Here is a 22,706-nt window from a genome sequence, read left to right on the forward strand (position 1 = left end):
CGTCAGTTCCACTTTCTGTTCCGTGTAGCCATCCACAGGGGTCGCATCGCTCCCGAGCTTTAAGATCGGAATCGTCGGCTGAAAAATTAAATACCGGAATGATGCCTCTAGGTGCAGGCATCATCCCAGCATAACTACTTCAACCAAAGGACATCCTACCGGCAGGAAGTACACTGCTCAAAAAAATTCAAGGAACTTTGAAAACACATCAGATCTCGATAGGGAAAAATATCATGCTGGAAATCTACACTAATATGGACCCGATAATGTGTTAGGATGCCGCATCGTTTGATGGAAATTAAAATCATCAACCTACAGAGGGCTGCATTCAAAGACACCCCAAAAATCAAAGTGAAAAAATGGTTTCAATTCCTTCATCCTCCAGCAACTGGCTGCATACTCTCACCACATGAGAAAGGAACATTGTGGCGCACCAGGAGGAACCCAGGACCCACTGCACCAGCATACAGTCTGACAATGGGTACAAGGATTTCATCGCAATACCTAATGGCAGTCAGGGTGTCATTGTCTAGCCTGTAGAGGTCTGTGCGTCCCTCCATGGATATGCCTCCCCAGACCAACACGGACTCGCCACCAACCAGTCATACTGAACGATGTTACAGGCAGCAAATAACGTTCTCCATGGCTTCTCCAGACCCTTTCCCGTCTGTCACATGTGCTAAGGGTGAACCTGCTCTCCTCTGTGAAAAGCACAGGGCACCAGTGGCGGACCTGCCAATTCTGGTGTTCAATGGCAAATGCCAATCGAGCTCTACAGTGCCGGGCACTGAGCACAGGGCCCACTAGAGGATATTGGGCCCTCAGGCCACCCTCATGTCATCCGATTGTTTGGTCAGATACATTCGCACCAGTGGCCTGCCGGAAGTCATTTTGTAGGGCTCTGGCAGTGCTCATCCTGTTCCTTCTTGCATCAATGAGCAGATACCGGTCCTGCTGATGGGTTAAGGATCTTCTATGGTCCTGTCCAGCTCTCCTAGAGTAACTGCCTGTCTTCTGAACTCTCCTTTCTGCTCTTGAGACTGTGCTGGGAGAAACAGCAAACCTTCTGGCAATGGCACATATTAATGTGCCATCCTGGAGGAGTTGGACTGCCTGTGCAACCTCTATAGGGTCCATGTATCACCTCATGCTACCAGTAGTGACACTGACCCTAGCCAAATGCAAAACTAGTGAAAAACAGTTACAAAAGATAAGTAGGGAAAAAAATGTCTGTGGCCTCCCCCTTTAAAACCATTCCTGTTTTGGAGGTTGTCTCATTGTTTCCCATCTAGTGCACCTGTTAATGGCATTAACACCATAGAGGAAGAAACTGATTAACAACCCCCTCCGCTACTTTACTGACCAGATTAATATCCCAGGAGTTTAATTTTCTTGAGCAGTGTAGTTAAAGTCCAAGTGTAAACATGTTACATATCACACACCCATATTTAGGGTGGAACATGTAACATGTCCAGTATTTGTCTCTCCCCCCCGATGATAGCAGGCCAGGGATCCTCTCCCCGCATTCGCTGTTACAATCTGCAAACAGCGCGACCATGCGGGGCTCCGCCCACACAGCTGTGTCATTCATTCACAGTTTCCTGTGAATGAAAAAACTGCACCATCAGCTATTGCGGCAAAGGGCTTGTAGTTCTTAATGAACTGAGAGGGTTCTGAGCGCTCTCATAGTCCATTGATCTTCATGCTCTCCAATCTGTCTGCCCGTATGGGAGGTATGAGCAGACCGCTTTAATTATAGTCTACAGGACCCTGACATTGTACCCAAGATCAGAAGATCATGAGTTCAATGCACTGCAGGTTTCTTAGAAAAAAATAAATAAAAAAGGCACATTTTTTTTCCCTGCAAAAAAACAAAAAGAATAAAAAAAAGAATGTGCATTTATTATATTTTTTTAAAAGGTAAACTTATCTATTAAAGCCTTATACATATAGACGGTAAAAGGCAGAAAATATGGCCAGCGGCACCCAGTGAGCTGCAAGCACTGCGTACAGCCGGCAATAGAGGTAAATAGCTGTACTGTTTCAAATCCTGATGCTTCTGCATACAGACATTTCCCCGTGTGCATATATTTCCTGGACACCAAACTTCCACATTGGGGAATTATGTTGTACACACATATGCAGGTAAATGCCAATGCACAGCCATTCATTTGTATGCTGGCCTGGACTGGCCATAAGGCACACTGAGCAACTGCTTGGTGGGCTGGGGCCGCATGTCCTAATAAAAACTGGCTAATGCAGGGGTCCCCAACCCCAGGGGCGTGCACCGGTACCGGTCCATGTCCTGTTGATGATCAGGCCACACAATAGGAGGAAAGCAGCGACCGCAGTCACTGCTCTCCTCCTCCTAAATGGCCATGCCTGTGTCTCCTGTCCCAGGCTCTCCTGCCCGGCCAATGATGTCATCCTATTAGCAGAGAGGGGACAGCAGGAGCTGGAGATCTGCAAAGAGCGGGAGTCTTTCCATATTAACAAGTGGGTAAACACCAGCTTGTTAATATGATCCAGATCTGCGAGGGGCATTGTGAAATAAAGGGGACTGCACTATAAAAGGGCACTATATACATTACAGTGAGGAGGACTGACTCCGTGAATATCCCATCACCAACCGCCTCTGTGAATGCCCCCCCTCCAGTGGAGAGTCCATAGGTTTATTGCTCTAAATCTAGAAAAGATCATCTAACATGAATCCTACAGTGTGCAAGTTATTTCTTTTTGAGGATGATGTGTTCTGTAGTGTTTGTACAATACAGTGTGTATAGACAATACATTGTTTCTCCAGGAAATATTTGCACCCAAGAGTTACTTGCCACTTACCTCGGCTACCAAGAACATCCCATAGGTGACCAGGCGCTGGACAGCCTCATGACAAACCTGGTAGAACATCTGACAGGACTGGAAGAGAAAAAGCAAACAAGCATTTTCAGTAGGCATTAACCCTTTAAAAATCGTGCTTGCAATTTAATATTGTGAAGTGAGGGCAAAATCCCTCTAAAGGAGCCCTTGATAGTAGTAAAACCGGACTGGGGTTCTAATCCTTCCCCATTTCATAAAAAAAAAAAAAAACATTTTGGCTGGACTTGCACTTTAACCACTTCAGTTCCATTTTTCTTCATTTTATGCACATTTTAGGCTTGAAGATTAGTTAAAACTCCCAAACATATATCTTCTGAAAACAGAGACCCTGGAGGAAAAATGGTGCTGCATTTTTTATTTACATCAATGCATATATTTACCAGCACACCACGGATCGCCCAGTATCGTCCGAAAGATTTACTGAAGAATGATTACATCACAAAGGACAAAGTGCAACATTTCAGATCTGTGCAGGACCCCTTTGTGATAATTCTTCAAAAAATCTTTAAGACGATACCAGATGATCTGTGGTGTGCTGGCAAATATATGCATTGATCTGTGAGGTCTTCAGTCTCCAACCTGCAGCACCCGCTACTTCAGAGTCTATTCCAGGAACATTGTGTGATGGGAATATTGGCAATTTTTTTTCATGTCGCATGACATTATCTTAACGGTTTATCAAAATAAACAAGAGTCAATTTTAGTGCACAACAGCTTAGCCACTTAAGCCCCGGAAGATTTTACCCCCTTTCTGACCAGGGGGTATTTTGCGATTCGGCACTGCGTGACTTTAACGGACAATTGCGCGGTCGTGCGATGCTGTACCTAAACGAATTTGACGTCCTTTTTTTCCCCACAAATAGAGCTTTCTTTTGGTGGTATTTGATCACCTGTGCGATTTGTTGATCATGCGCTATAATCAAAAAAAGAGCAACAATTTTGCAAAAATAACAATATTTTTCACATTTTTTAAATGAAATTCCCCAAAAAATGTAAAAATCAAAATTTTTTTTAAAATTTTTGAGCAATTTGTTTTCCGCTACCTATGTTTGGTAAAAAAAAATCAAAATAAGCGTATTTTGATTGGTTTGCGCAAAAGTTATTGCGTTTACTAAAGGGAAAGATTTTTGTCATTTTTGTTGTTTTTTTTTTTTAACGAGTAATGGCGGCGATCTGCGATTTTTTTTTGCGGGACTGCGACATTGCGGCGGACAGATCGGACCCTTGACTGACATTTTTGACACTTTTGGGGGTAAAAGTGACATTACTACAGTAATCAGTGCTATACATATGCACTGTTACTGTAAAAATGACACTGGCAGGGAAGGGGTTAACTTTATTAGAGATGCAGTGACTATGTGTGTCCCTAGGGGCGTGATTCTTACTGTGCAGGGATGTGGCTGTGTGTGTAACAGCACAGATCAACGGTCCTACATAGCAGGACCGTTAGATCAGTGCCTTTACACAGGGAAGAATGACAGGCGGCTTTGTTTACATTAGTCGCCTGCCTTTCTCCCTTCACAGCGGACGATCGCCAGTGACCGGCGGACATCGGGTCCGCCGGTCACACGCACGGAGGTGTCAGTGAACGAGCCGAGACGGGAGCGTGCCTCAGACGGCGCGCGCTCGCCCGCTATTGGCTCCCAGGCTACTGACATACCGGTACGTCACTTTGCCTGGCCGGAGCTGACCGCCGCAGTATATGTACTTGCTGCGGTCGGCAACCTGTTAATACCTAATTTTAGGTGAAATCCAAAAGATGAGGTTGTGACGAGTAAACAGATACGCGATACAGCACTGCGTTACTTTAACAATTGCACGATAGTAGGTCGCTGTATCCAAATAAATTGTATGTCCTTTTTTCCCCACAAATAGAACTTTCTTTCGGTGGGATTTGATCACCTCTGCGGTTTTTACAATTTTTAAAACCAAAATGGGATTTTGGGAAACCATTGCTCTGCGTTCATTGACGGACACAGTTCCTTAGGATTCTTGACCATTGGGTTATACTGCCCCCTACAGGAGTAGGACACTAAGCAGAAAAAATGACTTGACTATGGACCGTCCCAGGTGATATACTCCCCCTTTTTGCTATAGGTCCTCAGTTTTGTTACAAGCAGTTTCAGAAGTATTACAACTCTATACAGTGGGTGCTATTTCCGTCAAAGAACGCAGAGAAAATGGGATTCTTGTTTTACCGTAAAATCGTTTTCTCTGATGTTCATTGACGGACACAACTGCAGAACCTTCTTAACCATTGGGTTATTGCTGCCCCTACAGAAGTAGGACACTAGGCAGGAAAAAGCATTATAATGCCTATGGGGCAGTCACAGATGTGGGCTTGATCTTCCCCTTGTCTTCCCATTTTATCTCTGCTATACTGCAACATTATATACATATATATGGATACATTTTACTTTACTAATATGGGATGCAGTCCTTTTTACTCTACATTATATATTTTGTTCCAGCAAGGGATCCGGTTTGTCGAGGGTTATTATCATTCACATATCAGTTACACCTGCCCCTCGTGTGTCCCCTGTTGGGGAGTGTTTGTCCCCGCTTCCTTCAGCTCCCGGGTCAGACTATTTGGTCGCCACCGGACGTTTGCTTTGTCCTCTTGCACACAGGCTCAGCCAATTTTTAAGTATGGTTTTTCCTTACATAGGGGTTCTCCATACAAGTTTTCCATTCTTTATTGGCCATTACTTTTCATATAATTAAAAACGGATATTATGTATTTTTTAGATATATTTGTACACATCTACAAGTGAAGAGTGAGCGATTGACTCACGAAACGCGTCGAGTTAGAAAGATGCATCTAGTTCACCATTGAATGTTATTACTGCTGTGCGCAAGCATGTATACTAACCATCATGTCCTTTATCATGTACTGTAATTATGTCTGTATTGGCACATGCATTTGCACATGTTGATGTTTTTTATACTTCATGCATTGGCTACTATATCTACCCCATTATATTTGACCACTTGTGTACACCTCATTTAAAGTCCCAGTGCTAAATCCTTTTTTCTTTGTATGCAAATTTAGGGATGGAGGTGTGTCACTGGCAGTAACAAACCTGTTTTTATTTTTTGCAATGCCAACACTGTGGCCAACACTTTATGAAGACCCGAGGAGCTGAGGCAAGACCAAAGGGTAATGCCACAAATTGATAATGTTCCTTGCCCACGGCAAGAGGAGGAAGCGCAGATGACTGACATATATCGGAATATGAAGGTTAGTGCCCTTGATATCGACAGAGGCCAGAAGACCCCCTTGACCTGGGGATGCCACTACTGTACGAATGGACTCCATTTAGAACTTCCGTACCCACACAAAGCAGTTCAGAGCTTAGAGGTCCAAGATTGGACGTACCTTGTCTTCCTTCCTGGGAACTGTAAACAGGTTTGAAGAAAACCCTTGAAAACCTTCTGATTCTGGAACCGGAAAAATCACCCCTTGTAGTAGCAAGTCTTGCACCGCACCGAGGAGACCTCACAGGCGGTCTGGGGATAAACACAGGTTGGAAGAAAAGAACCTCTCTGGAGGATAAGCCCAAAACTTGATCTTGTAGCTGGACCGAATCAGCTCGTGGACCTACCTGACTTGAATCAGGGAGGTCCACGGGTCCTTCGGCTTACCAGACCAGGTCCTATTGGAACCTCCAGAGGAGATCCTTACAGACTTAGATCCCTTGTCTTGAGATCCTGTTTAATGATCTCATCCAGGGAGGATCCGAACAGGCGATCCCCCATAAAGGGAAGATCAGATAAGGCCTTCTTGGAAGTCTGGTCCCCAGACCAGCATTTCAGCCACATCCTGCGCCGAAGGAGCACTGCTGTCACGGACAGACTAGAGACTAAGGGAGCCGCATCCAGAGAGACATCACAGACGAACTGCAACCCCTGGACCAACTGGTCCGCCAGCTCCGGAAAGGCAGGGAGAAGTTGGACCCCCTCCAGATCCTGGCACAAACTCTTTTCCCTCTCCTGTCAAAGAGATCTTTAAAAGCCGGAGACTCCTCCACCAGAATTAGGGTGGATTCATTTAGCCTGGAAAGTTGAGAGTTCACCACAGGTGGGACTGTCCACTTATTCAGCAGAGACTCCTCAAAGAGATACCATCTAACAAAAAAAAAATAAAGCACCAGTGAGGAGCCTGTGTCCACCCCAATACCCTACAGAGGGAGAGGGGGGGACAGCTACTCACCATACCGGGAACCAGACGGGCACTGCTCCAGACAGAACCTCCACACAATCGAATCGGGGGGGGGGGACCGTCAGCCAGGAGGAATGCTGTGATACAGGCCGAGATCCAGTCGTATGCGACCTTGGAGGCGTTTAACTCACAGGCCAGCCCCTGTCCATTAGGGCTATGTCGCGGACGACCTAACGCAAAGCTGTGGTTTGCACGCACGCGCTGACCAGACTGGTGTGACCCCTGGATCTAGATTATCCAGCCCTAAGCCCAGTCCGGCAGTTGATTTAAGATCTCTCAGGAAAAACACTGGGAGAAAAAAAGCCATTTAAAAAAGGGAATAAATTTGCCAGGACCAAAGATCCCAGCAAGGAACTAGGTCCTTACTCCTGACTAGGCAGAAAAAAACTGAGGGCGTATAGCAGAGAGGGAGAGTATACCTCCTGGGACTGCCCATAGGCGTAGTCAAGCTCTTTTTTCTGCCTAGTGTCCTACTCCTGTAGGGAGCAGTATAACCCAATGGTCAGGAATCCTAAGGAGCTGTGTCCGTCAATGAGCGAAAAAGAAACAACATTTTTACTTTCTGCTGTAAAACGTATGCAATAAAAAAAAATTGAAAAAAAAAAAAAAAATCAAATGTTTTCATCAATTTAGGCCAGTAGGTATTCTGCTACATATTTTTAGTAAAAAAAAAAAAAAAAAATCTTGATAAGCGTATATTGGTAGGTTTGCGCAAAATTACATAGTTGGTGAGGTTGAAAAAAAAAGACACCAGTCCATCCAGTTCAACACGTGGTGTGTGTGCGTGTGTGTGTGTGTGTATAGCGTCTACAAACTATGGGTTATTCTTATTTATTTATTTTTTACTAGTAAGGGAGGTGATCAGCAAACTATAGTGGGACTGCGATACTGCGGCGGGCAGTCGGACGCTGACACTTTTGACAATTTTTGGGAACCAGTGGGAACCAGTGACACTAATACAGTGATCAGTGCTAAAAATATGCACGATCACTGTACTGACTCTGGCTGGGAAGGGGTTAACCATGAGGGGTGATCAAAGGGTTAACTGTGCGCCTAGCCGGTGTGTTTGTGTACTGTGGGAGGTGCTTTTACTAGGGGAAGACATGGATCCAAGTTCCTGCTTTTCAGGAACATACTGTTAGGGCTACAAGATTGTGGAATTGTCTACCAAAAGAGGTGGTTTGTGTGGGTAGTATGGAGACTTTCAAAAGACTCTTAGACTTGCATCTCAAGGATCAGGACATTCAGGGCTATGTTAGATGATTACAGCCACACACACCTACACAGGTTGAACTGGATGGACTATTGTCTTTATTCAACCTCACCTACTATGTAACTATGTAAGGATCCCTGCCTTCCCTACTGACAGAATGGTGATTTACCTTGTTTACATACACCGTTCTGCCTTTATGCTGGATTACCGGCGGGTGTCCGCGGTACCCCCAGATCAGCTCCCGCTGTGTATAATCACAGGGGGAGCGGGTCCCTGGCGGCACGCATGCATGCCTAAGACCCGGAAGTGGCGGATCACACACTAGGTACTGCAGTGCCACATTGCCGCCATATAAGTTATAAGGCAGCAAGTGGTGAAAGAAGAAGTTTACCCAAAACCTAACTAACTCTAAAGCTACTCACAGCCAGACTAACCTATCTAGCCCTGTAAAAAAGAAAATCGCCATACTTACCTTATCTAGAGCCGCTACGCTGAGCTCAGTGGTGGCTTCAGTGTGTAGGCGAGGCAGCGGACAACAAAAGCCCCATAATAACTCTATGGGCGACATCACTTCCCAGGTATTTCCCAGTCGTTGTCAGTTCTCTCCTGCACACAGCATCCGCTGCTGGAGACCGGACCAGAACGGCTTCAGAAAATGTATTTATAGTCATCTCTTCTTTACAGGGTTAGATAGGTTAGTTTTAGAAAGTGGCTGCAAGTAGGATTAGCGTTAGTTGGGTTTTGGGTGAACTTTTACTTTAGAATTGCATGCGTCAGGTAATGGCGACAAATAAGTACCCAAAATTGTCCACAGACAATGTTTTAAAAGTCCTTACAGGTCAGCAGTTTAGGAGATGTGTGGTGTGTGTGTGTAGGTTTTTGTTTTTTTTGTCACTATAAAATGTTTAAAACATTTTTGAAATGCATAACTTTATTGCTATCACATAGAGGACCAATAGCATATACCCGTAGGTTATGAATATTTTTAGAAACCATAAAAAGCCAGACAATTAGCATTTTCTCAAACAAATCAGCAATAACTTCCTATATTTCTTGCAAGACAGGTTCATTTCAAATCCTGTTTGATAGCCCCATTGTTCATAATCTGCCACCTAACATCCATGGGTGCCGATCCCTCTCACCTTACCAAAGCTATCATTCCCTCATTGGAGAGGAGGTAACACAAGGCCGCAGCGGTGCGGAGGAGTCTCTCCTGGCTGATCGCTCCATCAGCAGCTCCCGTTGTCCCATCTGACCTCCTCCTCTGTTCAACATGTAACGCGCAGGCTGCAAAACAAGAGAAGCCTCTCTTTAATCAACTAATCACAACTAGCCTTGCTTTACCACAATATTACCCACCAGCCTCTTACCCACGATGGCCTCTGTGAGGTAGACATGAAGGACACCGTTGCTGTAGAAGTTAAGCTCGAAGACGGCCGGGATGTTGGTGTTGGGTGCGATGAAGAACTCACCGGGGTCAGTGTGGGTGATGTTCACTGAGTTGCCCAATAAGTGGATGGCGTGCATTACCACATCCTCGCAGCTTCCCGAAAACCCCAGATCAAAGTCCCGAGCCAGGACCTCCTCCTTCATAGAGAAGAAGTCCTCCACCAACAGAGACAAGCTGACACCCTGAGGGAGAGGAAGGATTACACTGGGTCCTAACATGGCAATATTAGCTTTATTAAAACAGTCCTGAGATCAAGATGCAGATCTGCATTAAAGTGGTTGCAAACCTCAGACATTAAATATTAAAAAAGCATATCCCTCTATAGTGTGTACTTGTCTCAAGCCAGAGCATTAAGTGTCACTTCTCTCTGCTGCTTCAATCCTCTATCAGCATGAGTCATTCTGACAGGTTATCCTGACATCAAGCGAAAAAAGGTGACAGGGGAGGGATCTCCAGCATACAGCTTGTGATTGACAGCCTCAGCTCTGTTCCTGTGTACAGGGGGGGGGGGGGGGGGGTGGTGTCCCTTTCCTCCAATCAGCTGTCAGAGCTCTCCTCACTGAGCACTGCAGAGCGTAACTTCAGCTCTCCGCCCCCTGCTTTCTGAAAGCTCAGACAAGCTGTAAAAAATCTGGAATCTGAACAGATGTAGAGAAGAGAAGTCTGAAGAAAACAGGTAGAACTTATGTAGGAGAATTTGTTTCATCTCTGCGTATCACCAGTCACTTCACTGTGTATAAGGGTTTACAACTACTTAAAAACAAAAGTGCACTTATTCCGATCTTGCCCCTTCCCCTAGCCTAACCTATGTCCACCCATAGGTTCATCTTGACCACCATTTAATGGCTGCAATTCCACTGTTTTTTTACATTCAGCAGTTCAAGTCTGTGCATTTTTTTTTTGCCCCCTTTCCCTGAGCTTACCTAACCTAACCCACCTTGCCCCCTCCATATCTGCATACTGCCCTCCAAACGATGGCCACGACACTGCTGAATTTCCCATCCAGCGGTTCACGTCTTCACTGTTCTGGCTGCCCCTAAGCGTTACAGCTCCATAGACTTCTATGGGACATCTCTGGCTCGGGAGTAGAAGTCTACGGGGCTGCATTACACAGAGGTAGAAAAGTGAAGACTTGAACTGCTGGATGTAACAAACAGCTCAACCACTGCCATTGGCTGGAGGAAAGTTTGAATCAATAGAGGGGAGGGAGTAAAGTCAGATCTGGTGAAATGGGCAAAAAGAATAAATGCACTTTGTTTTTAAGGAAAACTACAATTGTGGGTTCATTTTATTTTTGGGTTTATAAGTTTAAAGGAATACTAAAGACATGATTTTTTGTTTTTTGTTTCAAATGAAACAAACATGCTACACTTACCTGCCCTGTGCAGTGGTTTTGCACAGAGCAGCCCCAATCCTCCTCTACTCGGGTCCCTCTTCACTGCTCCTGGCCCCTCCCTCCTTTTTAGTGCCCCCCACAGCAAGCAGCTTGCTCTGGGGGCACCAGAGCTGAGCTGCAGCTTTGTGTGTCCATTCAGACACAGAGCCATGGCTTGGCCCGCCCCCCTCTCTTCTTATTGGCTTACTGACTTTGACTGATGACAGCAAGAGCAAATGGTGCACACTGCTGTGTCTTCGCTAATCAGGAGGGAGGAGTCCCGGACAGCCGAGTCTCTTGTGCAACATCGCTGGATGGAGACGGTCTCAGGTAAGTATTAGGGGGGCTAAGGGGGACTGCTGCACACAGAAGGTTTTCTATCTGAAAGCATAAACCAAGGCGACTCAGCTGCACATTATAACGTAGATCTACATGATTATGTGCATGCGGCGTGCGCAACCAGAGCCGCGTTCTGACTGTGATTAGACACAGCGGGAGCCAGACCGCCGGCGGCCTCAAGCAATCTTCAGAGAAACTGACAGGAGAATCACCTGTCTATGTAAACAAAGCTGACGGCTCTCCTGTCACACAGGCACAGTGAGATTGTGAGTTTCAGCTAAGCTGAAACACCGATCTCTGTGTGCGTGTCACAGAGCCGCCCCCCCTCCTCCCCCCCACCCACAGTTGGTAAGCATATTTAGGTATACATTTTACCCTTTGATCACCCCCAGTATTAACAGTAACAGTGCATAATATTTAGCACTGATTACCGAATTAATGTCACTGGTCCCCAAAAAGTGTCAAAAATGTCAGTTAGGGGTTCGATCTGTCTGCCGCAATGTCGCAGTCCCACTAAAAATCGCTTATCGTCGCAATTACTAATAAAAAATAAATAAAAAGTCCAAAAATCTATCCAATAGTTTGTAAACGCAATAACTTTTGCGCAAATTACAATACGCTTTTTAGAATTTTTTTTTTACCAAAAATATGTAGCAGAATACAAATTGGCCTAAACTGATAAAAAAAAATTGGTATTTTTTTCAAAATTGTCGCTCTTTTTTTGTTTATAGCGCAAAATCTAAAAATTGCACAGGTGATCAAATACCACCAAAAGAAAGCTCTATTTGTGGGGAAAAAATGGACATCAAATTGTATTTGGGTACAGCGTCGCACAACCATGCAATTGTCCGTTAAAATAACGCAGTGCCGAATAGCAAAAAATGGCCTGGTCATTAAGGGCGTAAAACCTTCCGGAGATGAAGTGGTTAAAGGAGTTGTAAAGTCAGGAATGTGTTTATCTTAATGCATTCTATGCATTAAGATAAAAAGCCTTGTGTGTGTAGCAGCCTCCCCACTACGTACCTGTGCTCCATCTCTGTCCAGCGATGTCCACGAGTCCCTCGGCCGTCTTGGGACTCTCCATCCTAACTGGCTGAGATACAGCCGCGGCGCCACTGGCATCCGCGGCTGTCAAAGTCAGTAAGCCAATAAGGAGAGAGAGAGGGCGGAGCCAAACAGCAGCTCCATATCTGAATGGACACACAGAGCTGCAGCTCGGCTCGGGTGCCCCCATAGCAAGCTGCTTACTATGGGATCACTCGAGAGGAGGGAGGGGCCAGGAACAGGAATGAGGAACCTGAGAAAAGAAGAAGGATCCAGGCTGCTCTGTGCAAAACCAACTGCACAGAACAGGCAAGTATAACATGTTATTTAAAAAAAAAAAAAAAGAGAGAGAGACTTAACAATCACGAAGATAAAAAAAAAACCTTCTGCCTTTACAACCACTTTAAGAATGGGGAAGCAAGAATCAGTACAATGAGTATGCTGATAGGAGGGCAGAGCAGAGTGACAAGAAAGATGAGCTTATGAGTGAGTCTGCTGCATCTTTTCTCACATCCAGTCACAGGCGGGGGGGGGGGGGGGGGGTGAAAGGGACAAGACCTGTAACTGCTTTTAAAACAGCAGCAGAAACAAAATAAGGTCTCCTGTCTTACTCAGCACTGGGTGGGTATAGTTTACACCCACTCTTTTTCCAGGTGCATGTACACCCGGTTCTTAGATATGCAAACCCGGAGGGTCGGGCAGTGGGACTCACACCGCATCTGAGGTCTGCATGTGAGGACAAGGGAAAAAACAGGAGGGGAGCGGAGCAGGATTTTTAAATGATTAAAAAATTACACTTCTACTTTAAGGTTTGGCAATATTGTGACCTACATGTCCCCTAACTCACCTCCCGATAGCGATACAAGAGAAGGCAGGACACTATGTGCGTTGACATCACAGCACAGCACTGATCTGCAGCTGGAGGAGGAAAATGACAAAATATTACAAAATCAATGTCAAAGAGCAAAAAAGCACCAATGAACAGACAGCTAATACTATGCAGCAAACACTGCAACCATGCTAATCCACAGAGTTTACCATAAAGTGGAATTCCAGCCTAAAACATTTATTCCATTTCACACCACAACCTCCCTTTACAGTGTCCACAGTTACCCCTTTAAAGCAGTCCCACAGTGTTCTCAGTTCCCCTTCACATCACAGTCCCCCTTTACATTACAATGCCCCAGTACATTAATGTACCAGGGGCTGCACTGTAATGGGACATGGTGATGTTACATAGTTACATAGTTAGTGAGGTTGAAAAAAGACATCAGTCCAGCCAGTTCAACCTATGATGTGTGTGTGTGTTTGCTGTTAACCGTACATTGTATACCCCTGTATGTTGTGGTCTCTAAGGTGCCCATCTAATAGTTTTTTGAAACTATCGATGCTCCCAGCTGATACGACTGTTTGTGGAAGAGAATTCCACATCCTTACTGCTCTTACAGTGAAGAACCCCCTACGTACTTTAAGGTTAAACCGCCTTTCCTCTAGTTTTAGTGAGTGGCCACGTGTCTTATTGTATCTCCTTTCTCTGAATAGTTTGTTCCTTATGCTAGGGTTGCCAGTACAGTATTTGTACATTGATATCATATCCCCCCTCAATCGTCTCTTCTCCAGAGAGAATAAGTTCAGTGCTTGTAGTCTTTCCTCATAGCTGATGCCCGCCATCCCCCTTTCCAGTTCCAGCACATCCTTCCTGAGGACCGGTGCCCAGAACTGGACAGCATACTCCAGATGTGGCCGGACCAGAGTCTTGTAGAGTGGGAGAATAATCTCTTTATTTCTGGAGTGAATCCCCTTTTTTATACATCCCAGTATTCTGTTGGCTTTGCTTGCAGCGGCTTGGCATTGCATGCCACTGCCAAGCCTGTTGTCTACCAGTACCCCCAGGTCCCTTTCCATCCTAGACTCACCCAGAGGTCCCCCCCCCTAGAGAGTAGCTTGCTTTCTGGTTTCTGGCACCCAAGTGCATTACTTTACATTTTTCAACATTAAACCTCATGGGCTGCACTGTAATGGGACATGGTGATGTAACAGGGGCTGCACTGTAATGGGACATGGTGATGTAACGGGGGCTGCACTGTAATGGGACATGGTGATGTAAAGGGGGGCTGCACTGTAATGGGACATGGTGATGTAACGGGGGGCTGCACTGTAATGGGACATGGTGATGTAACGGGGGGCTGCACTGTAATGGGACATGGTGATGTAACGGGGGGCTGCACTGTAATGGGACATGGTGATGTAACGGGGGCTGCACTGTAATGGGACATGGTAATGTAACGGGGGCTGCACTGTAATGGGACATGGTGATGTAAAGGGGGGCTGCACTGTAATGGGACATGGTGATGTAACGGGGGGCTGCACTGTAATGGGACATGGTGATGTAACGGGGGGCTGCACTGTAATGGGACATGGTGATGTAACGGGGGGCTGCACTGTAATGGGACATGGTGATGTAACGGGGGGCTGCACTGTAATGGGACATGGTGATGTAAAAGGGGGCTGCACTGTAATGGGACATGGTGATGTAATGGGGGCTGCACTGTAATGGGACATGGTGATGTAAAAGGGGGCTGCACTGTAATGGGACATGGTGATGTAAAAGGGGGCTGCACTATAATGGGACATGGTGATGTAAAAGGGGGCTGCACTATAATGGGACATGGTGATGTAAAAGGGGGCTGCACTATAATGGGACGTGGTGATGTAACAGGGGGCTTCACTGTAATGGGACATGGTGATGTAACGGGGGGGCTGCACTGTAATGGGACATGGTGATGTAAAAGGGGGCTGCACTATAATGGGACGTGGTGATGTAACAGGGGGCTGCACTGTAATGGGACATGGTGATGTAAAAGGGGGCTGCACTGTAATGGGACATGGTGATGTAAAAGGGGGCTGCACTATAATGGGACATGGTGATGTAAAAGGGGGCTGCACTATAATGGGACATGGTGATGTAAAAGGGGGCTGCACTATAATGGGACGTGGTGATGTAACAGGGGGCTTCACTGTAATGGGACATGGTGATGTAACGGGGGGCTGCACTGTAATGGGACATGGTGGTGTAACGGGGGCTGCACTGTAATGGGACATGGTGATGTAATGGGGGCTGCACGGTAAAGGTTGTTCTGTGACATAAAGGAGACTGCACTGAAAAAAAGCACTGTCATGATTGCAGTGTCCCTTTACAGTGCAGTTCCCTTTATATCACAGTGCCCCTTGCAGTCACAGTGCCCCTTGCAGTCATGCACTCCTCCCTAATGTCCTCTCTCACTCCCCCATTTCAGTCTTTACCTCCCCTGCAGAGTCCTACCTGTGGCACGGTAGAGGCAGTTTTAAGCCATGTGTCTTCTCCTGAGTCTCCCACCCCCGTGCCGATGTCATCCTGTCAGCAGATCTGGACGGAGGGTGGGAGCTGCCCAACTTATGTTAACAAGCGGGTGATTACCCGCTTGTTAATATGAAAGACTACCGCTCTCCAGATCAGATCTCGGGAGAAGATACCTAGGCTCAGTGACAGGGCCGCACAGCAGGGGAACCCAATCCCCAGGCCGCAGACCGGTACTGTCCGTGGTCTGTTGATGGCCGAGCAGCGGACGGTGTGCTGTTGGGACCATGGTCGCTGCTTACCTCCAGCTGCAATGCCCGGCAATCAACAGGCCATACCAGTCCGTGGATCGGGGGTTGGGGACTCCCACCATAGGGGACACCTGATTATATAACACCCCAGATATCTTCTTACTGTGGGGTGTATTAGATAGAGTGTCGAAGGGTAAGAACCCCATTTTATTTCTTAAATCCAATAAATTCCTAGAGCCCAGAAAGAGTTTAAAGCACAACTCCAACCAAAAACAAAAAAGTAAAGATAGAAATCTTGAGAGATTAAACAAAACCGCTTCAATCGAGAGATTCCCCTGCGGTACTTATTTTCAGTCACTAGATGTCCTCAGTTTGAGGACAGTCCCCAGTATTATTCAACCCACTTCCCCTCAACCCAGGTCATCCAGGACTTACCCCCTGCCTGTGACTTGAGAGTGAAAGGAGAAGCAGCAGAGTGATAAGCTCATCTCTCTATCACTGTAATGTGGGGGTCAACAACCAATCGTAATCAGTGGGCAGTTGACAGGCAAAAATGCCTTACTTCCTTGTCAACCCCAAGAACCTGGACAAGAGTGGGGGCGGCATTTACAGGAACCATTCCCCTGTAATTTTCCTCCCGCAGCAGCTTAAGGACAGCTTCTCCTCCTCTCCCTCCCGCTAGCATTCACTTGCTGCAGGAGGAAAATACAGGGAGGTCAGTTCAAGTAAATTCCTCCCCCGCCCATCCCTCTTGCCCAGGTTTCCCTTTTTTCTGCTGCCCAATCCCCCATTCTTTTCTCCTAACAGCTGCTGAGAGGGATTGTTTCAGAAAGGAGAGCGGTGGAAAGGGACTCTAAATATGTCATTTACCGGCCCCTTCCTTTTCTGAATGAACATAGTGAATGATCAGTACCGATCACTCACTGTGTTCATTCATAACTGAAGCATACTAAACAGTGTTTACTATGCTTCAGTTTGTGAACGGGGAGACAAAAAAAAATGTCACAAAACTGAGACATTAAGGGTGTGTTTAGACACCTGATATTTTACCAAAGTCCCCCCAACAGGGTTGATAAAAAAAAGAAATTGTAATGAAAAAAAAAAAAAAAAGTAAAATTAAAAAAAAAAAAAAAAAAAAACCCCGGACAACATCCACTGCTCTATTGTTTAACTTAATAATTAGTAAGGTCTTGCTAGTTAATTTCTTTCAAAGAAACTGGGCCGAACCCCAATGATTTTTGATCTTCTTCATGTTGTTCAGCTATATCTCCACCTGTCAAAGGTTGCCTTCCCCTGCGCTAATGTCCCCCCTCCAGATCACAATCAGGTACTTGCACAGCTTGAGCTTATAAAATAAATGTTGTGTATTCATAATTACAGAGCTGCTTTATTTTAGGCTTTTATATCTGCCTTGCGTTTAGCTTTAAAAATATAAACTTGTTTCGAGGATGGAAAAGGCCCACTTCATCAGGGCTACGAAGTAACAAATAGGACTTAGATTAGTACTGTATTTAGAAAGTTAGGATCTAAATGAACAGAAGTCTTTGTAGATCAAATATGATAAAGATTAGTATTGCCATCTATGGGGAGAGCACCCCCCTCCCATTTGTTCTGGTGGTCCTCATAACAGGACTGAATGCGACAAGAAATCCAAAACTTGTCACCAAACCAGGAATAGGAGGTAAAATCTTCCAATGGGAACACCTGTTCCAGTGACAACTGTATGAGGGGAATTTTCTCACTTTGGAGAGATTTCCTCTCACTTCCTGTTGTGCTTCTAGGACAAAAAGTGAAGGCTATTACCCCCAATAGGAGACAAGTAGATCCTTGGATGTATGACATTGGTGGAAGCCACTAATGGCTCGTTTCCACTGAGCTTTCTGGTACGGTTCGGTTCGGTACGCTATTTATGCCGTTTCCATTATGAATGGTACCCTAATTCCGAACCGTACCGTACAACTTTTTGGTACCCTTTCGTTGGGGTACCAAGCACATTAGTACCGTACCAACAGGGTGGAGCTACACTCTGCAAAACTTTGATTGGTTGACAGAGAATCGTCTATCACAGCTTCCCTGCTACACCACGCCTATCATGAAAGGATACTATTGGCAGTGGAAACGCAATGTGTACCGTTCCGAACCGTACTGAACCGAACCGTACCACTCAGTGGAAACGAGGCATAAGTGTATTATGGCTGGGGGAGAAGAGGGGACCAAGCAATCACATGACCACCAATTAAAGTACATAAAATGGTATTTCCCTAGGTTTTTTTTTTTTAGTCTTAGAAACGACGCTCTCTGAATCATGTAAATGTAAGGGCTGAAAATATTATTTTAAAAGATTAAACTATACTTACTAAACAAGACATGATTGGCCAGACTGGAGATTATCTGTCTCCTGATTGGGCCATCCACCTTCAGGTCAGGATTAGAGATTAGAACGCTCTCATTCACGGCATCTGTGGCTCTAACACAGAAGAAAAAACAAATTAGATTTTTTGTACTTACTGAAAAAAACATTTCTCATTCGTTCATCGCTGGACATAGGGCTCCATAAATCATAACTACTGGGTTATATTGCCTCCTCCAAGAGTAGGACTAGGCAGAACAAAAAACACCTTGCTACCCCTATGGGCCGTCCTCAGCTTGGTATATAACCCTCCTCTCTGCTCTAGGTAATCAGTTTAGTAGCAAGCAGTATTAGAAGTATCAGAACTCTATATAGGGGGGTCGGTGCTGTGTCCATCGATGGAATGGATTTTAACCACTTCAACCCCGGAGGATTTGGCTGCTCAAAGACCAGGGACTATTTTGCGATTCGGCACTGGGTGATTTTAACGGACAATTGCGCGGTTGTGCAACGCTGTACCCAAATGAAATTGATGTCTTTTTTTCACCCACAAACAGAGCTTTCTTTTGGTGGTATTTGATCACCTGTGCGATTTTTACTTTTTGCGCTATAAAGAAAAAAAAAAGCGTAAATTTTGAAAAAATACCAATATTTTCAAATTTTTTTATATGAAATTCCCTAAAAAAAAAAAATTAAAAAAAATCTAAATTTTTTAACATTTTAGGCCAATTTGTTTTCTGCTACATATTTTTGGTAAACAAAATAAAAAAATTGCAATGGGCATATTTTGATTGGTTTGCACAAAAGTTATTGCGTTTACTAACTAAGGGAAAGATTTTTTTCATTTTTATTATTTTTTTTTAACCAGTAATGGCAGCGATCTGCATTTTGTTTTTTGCGGGACTGCGACATTGCGGCGGACAGATTGATCCCTGACTGACATTTTTGACACTTTTGGGAGTACCAGTGACATTACTACAGTAATCAGTGCTATACATATGCACTGTTACTGTAAAAATGACACTGGCAGGGAAGGGGTTAACTTTACCAGAGATCAAGGGGTTAAGTGTGTCCCTAGAGGCGTGCTTCTAACTGTAGAGGGATGTGGCTTTTGATGTAACCACAGACACATAGGATCCTACATAGCAGGATCATATGATCTCTGCGGTTACATCAGGGAGAATGACAGGCGGCTTTGTTTACATCAGCCGCCTGCCTTTCTCCCTCTCCAGCGGGAGATCGCAAGTGACCGGCGGACATCGGAGCCGCCGGTCACTCGCGCGGGGACCTCCGTGAACGAGCGGGGGCGCACCTCCGGCGGCACGCGCTCTCCCCCTACAGGCTCCTGGGCGAGCGACGTAGTACTAAGTCACTTTGCCCAGGAGGGGCTGACCGCCGCAGTAAATGTACTTGTGGCGGTCAGCAAGTGGTTAACGTAGACAAGGGAAACTCCTGAATATTTTCAAGTGGAGGTTTCTGGAAAACCGAAAGCACTAAATTTAAATCCCATAACGGCAAAAGAGACCATACAGGTAGAGCCACATGTTGAACCCCCTGAATAGAAGGTACGAACTAAAGAGTGCGTGGCTAGGGGTCATTGAAAGGAGATTGCCATAGTAGACACCTGGCCCTTGATGGTACTCCAGGACCATTACCGATTAACGCCCTGTTTAAGAAAGGTTAAGATCGGAGCCACAGAAAAGGATCGAGGATGAACGCCTACCGACTCACACCAAGAAATGTACACTTTCCACGAACGACGGTATAGCTTGCTGGAAGACGACTTCCTCACCTTCACCATAGTAGGGATCACTGATCCAGACAAACCTCTATCCCTCAGTACCTGGCTTTCAATATCTAAGCCAATAAAACCAGAGACTGTAAAGAAGGATGGTAGATTAGCCCTTGGGACAACTGGTCTTCTCTGAGAGTAAGCCCCCAAGGGAGGTTATATGGCCACCAGGATGATTGGGAGATCCTCGCTCTTGATTCCTCACAGGAACTGTGGAAGTAGCCTGAGCCGAGGATGATGCTGGTCTTTTGGCCCTTGGACGCCTGCGGCGTCTGTCAGAGGACCTCATCACGAACTTCTGTATCTTCCTGTGGAGTCCAACCTGCTAAAGGAGCTGCATGTAGGACTGTGCAAACAGAACTGTCTAGAAGGTGGATACCACCAGACTCAGAACCTGCATCACAAATAAACTGCAGCCCATGGACCAACTGGGTCCACTAAATCAACATAAGCAGCGGGGACCTGCTCACTCCCCAGACCCTGGCGCCAAAGCTTGGCCCATTCAGTTAGGGTCTGAGACACCAGGGCTAAGGCAAAGACTGGCCGCAATGCCGAACCAGCCATAGTAAACATGCTGCGTGCCACAGCCTCGGCTTTCCTGTCTGCCGGGTCCTTAAAGGACGGGGATTCCTCTACTGGGGTCATGGTTGCTTTATTCAACCTGAAAACAGGAGGATCCTCCACTGGTGAACTAGTCCACTTTTTCAAAGTGACTCCTCAAAAGGGTAACGTACAGCAAAACGTTTGGGGACCACAAAGGTTAATTTTGGTTGTTTTTATTCCTTACAGGAAAACCTGTCAAAATAAGGCACATAAGAAAACATCTTTGGAGCACGAGGTGACTTACGCTACCAAACGACACAGCCACTTCTGTGGCTACATCAGCCGCGTCCTCCATTTTTAAAGTCTCACGCACTGCAGTGATAAGTGCATCTACCAGCCCTTTTTCATTCGCTGCTGCAACCATGGAGGAATCATCTTCACTATCGGATGGATCTGGGGTTGTGATATTAAGTCCCCCTGGACGGGACACGTCCACGGCAGACCACTCTAGACAATGCCCACATGTGATGCTGAGCCTCTACGATTGAAAGAAATCAAATCCGACTAAAGGGGTGGGGGACCAGGAACAGTCAGACTGGGACGAAAAAGGTTAGATAATGCTGGACATCCTCCAGCCAAGAAATGAGGCAGGCTCTATCTGACTTGCTGCAGCTTATAATGTACATTGTAAAATCAGGGTAAATGGCGTCTCCTTTAACCACTTGCAGACTGCCGTCAGTATATTTACTGCAGCAGTCAGCCCCTCACAGGCAAAGCGACGCAGGGCTACTTCGCTAGCCTGTGAGGCTCTAGGGAGCGAGCATGCGCCGCCGGAGGCCCGCTCCCGGGCGGTCACGGACCCCCCCCCCCCCCGCGCGTGTGCCACTCGCGATCGTCCGTTAGAGCGGGAGAAAGGCAGGCGGCTAATGTAAAGAAGCCACCTGTCATTCTCCCCTGTGTAGGAATAGTGATTATACGGTTCTACTATGTAGGACCGTTGATCACTGTTCCTACACCTCAAGCCACAGCCAATCACAGTTAGAATCACGCCCCTAGGAACACACATAACCCCTCCCTCTCAAAAAAAAGTTAACCCCTTCACTGCCAGTGTCATTTTTACAGTAACAGTGCATATGTATAGCACTGATTACTGTAGAAACGTCACTGGTAACCCCAAAAGTGTCAAAAATGTCAGTCAAGGGTCTGATCTGTCCGCCGCAATGTCGCAGTACCGCAAAAAAAAAAAAAAATCACAGATCGCCGCCATTACGCATTAAAAAAAACAACAACAAAAATGACAAAAATCTTTCCCTTAGTTATATAACTTTTGTGCAAACAAATCAAAATACGCTTTTTGCAATTTTTTTCACCAAACATATGTAGCAGAAAACAAATTGGCCTAAAATGTTAAAAAATTTTGATTTTTACATTTTTTTGGGGGGGGAATTTCATATAAAAAAAATGTGAAAAATATTGTTATTTTTGAAAAATTGACGCTCTTTTCTTGTTTATAGCGCAAAAAGTAAAAATCGCACAGGTGATCAAATACCACCAAAAGAAAGCTCTGTTTGCGGGAAAAAGACGACGTTAAATTCGCTTAGGTACAGCGTCGCACGACCGCGCAATTGTCCGTTAAAGTCACGCAGTGCCGAATTGTAAAATAGGCCCTGGTCAGGAAGGGGGTAAAATCTTCCGGGGCTTAAGTGGTTAACACACAGCTGGGAGAATTATGAACAGAGATATTGCTTGGAATCTCCATCTGAGCTTTACCTGGATGAGAGGATGGCGGGAAGCAGCGCTTGGTCTAAACGGAGAGGTGCGGGCGATGGCTTCTGTCTCTGGTTTTCTAGATATTCCTGAAGTCATGGAGAAAAAATATCACATTATATAACACAAACAGTACTGGGAAAAAT

The 22,706-nt window shown here is 45.6% G+C and overlaps 1 protein-coding gene across 1 annotated transcript in view; it reads right to left on the bottom strand.

Annotated features, from left to right (window-relative positions):
- GPAM (glycerol-3-phosphate acyltransferase, mitochondrial) overlaps positions 1–22,706 on the bottom strand; it is an 86,444-nt gene that overhangs the window by 22,987 nt on the left and 40,751 nt on the right. Inside the window, exons 10-15 of the mRNA XM_082268372.1 lie at positions 22,564–22,649; positions 18,466–18,575; positions 13,368–13,438; positions 9,683–9,944; positions 9,460–9,599; positions 2,839–2,916 (exon numbers count right to left, since the gene is read on the bottom strand). Coding sequence (XP_082124498.1) covers positions 2,839–2,916; positions 9,460–9,599; positions 9,683–9,944; positions 13,368–13,438; positions 18,466–18,575; positions 22,564–22,649 — 747 coding nt within the window. The remainder of the gene's footprint in view (positions 1–2,838; positions 2,917–9,459; positions 9,600–9,682; positions 9,945–13,367; positions 13,439–18,465; positions 18,576–22,563; positions 22,650–22,706) is intronic.

Source organism: Pelophylax lessonae (assembly GCF_965119305.1).
Source record: "Pelophylax lessonae genome assembly, chromosome: 9".
Classification (NCBI taxonomy): domain Eukaryota; kingdom Metazoa; phylum Chordata; class Amphibia; order Anura; family Ranidae; genus Pelophylax; species Pelophylax lessonae.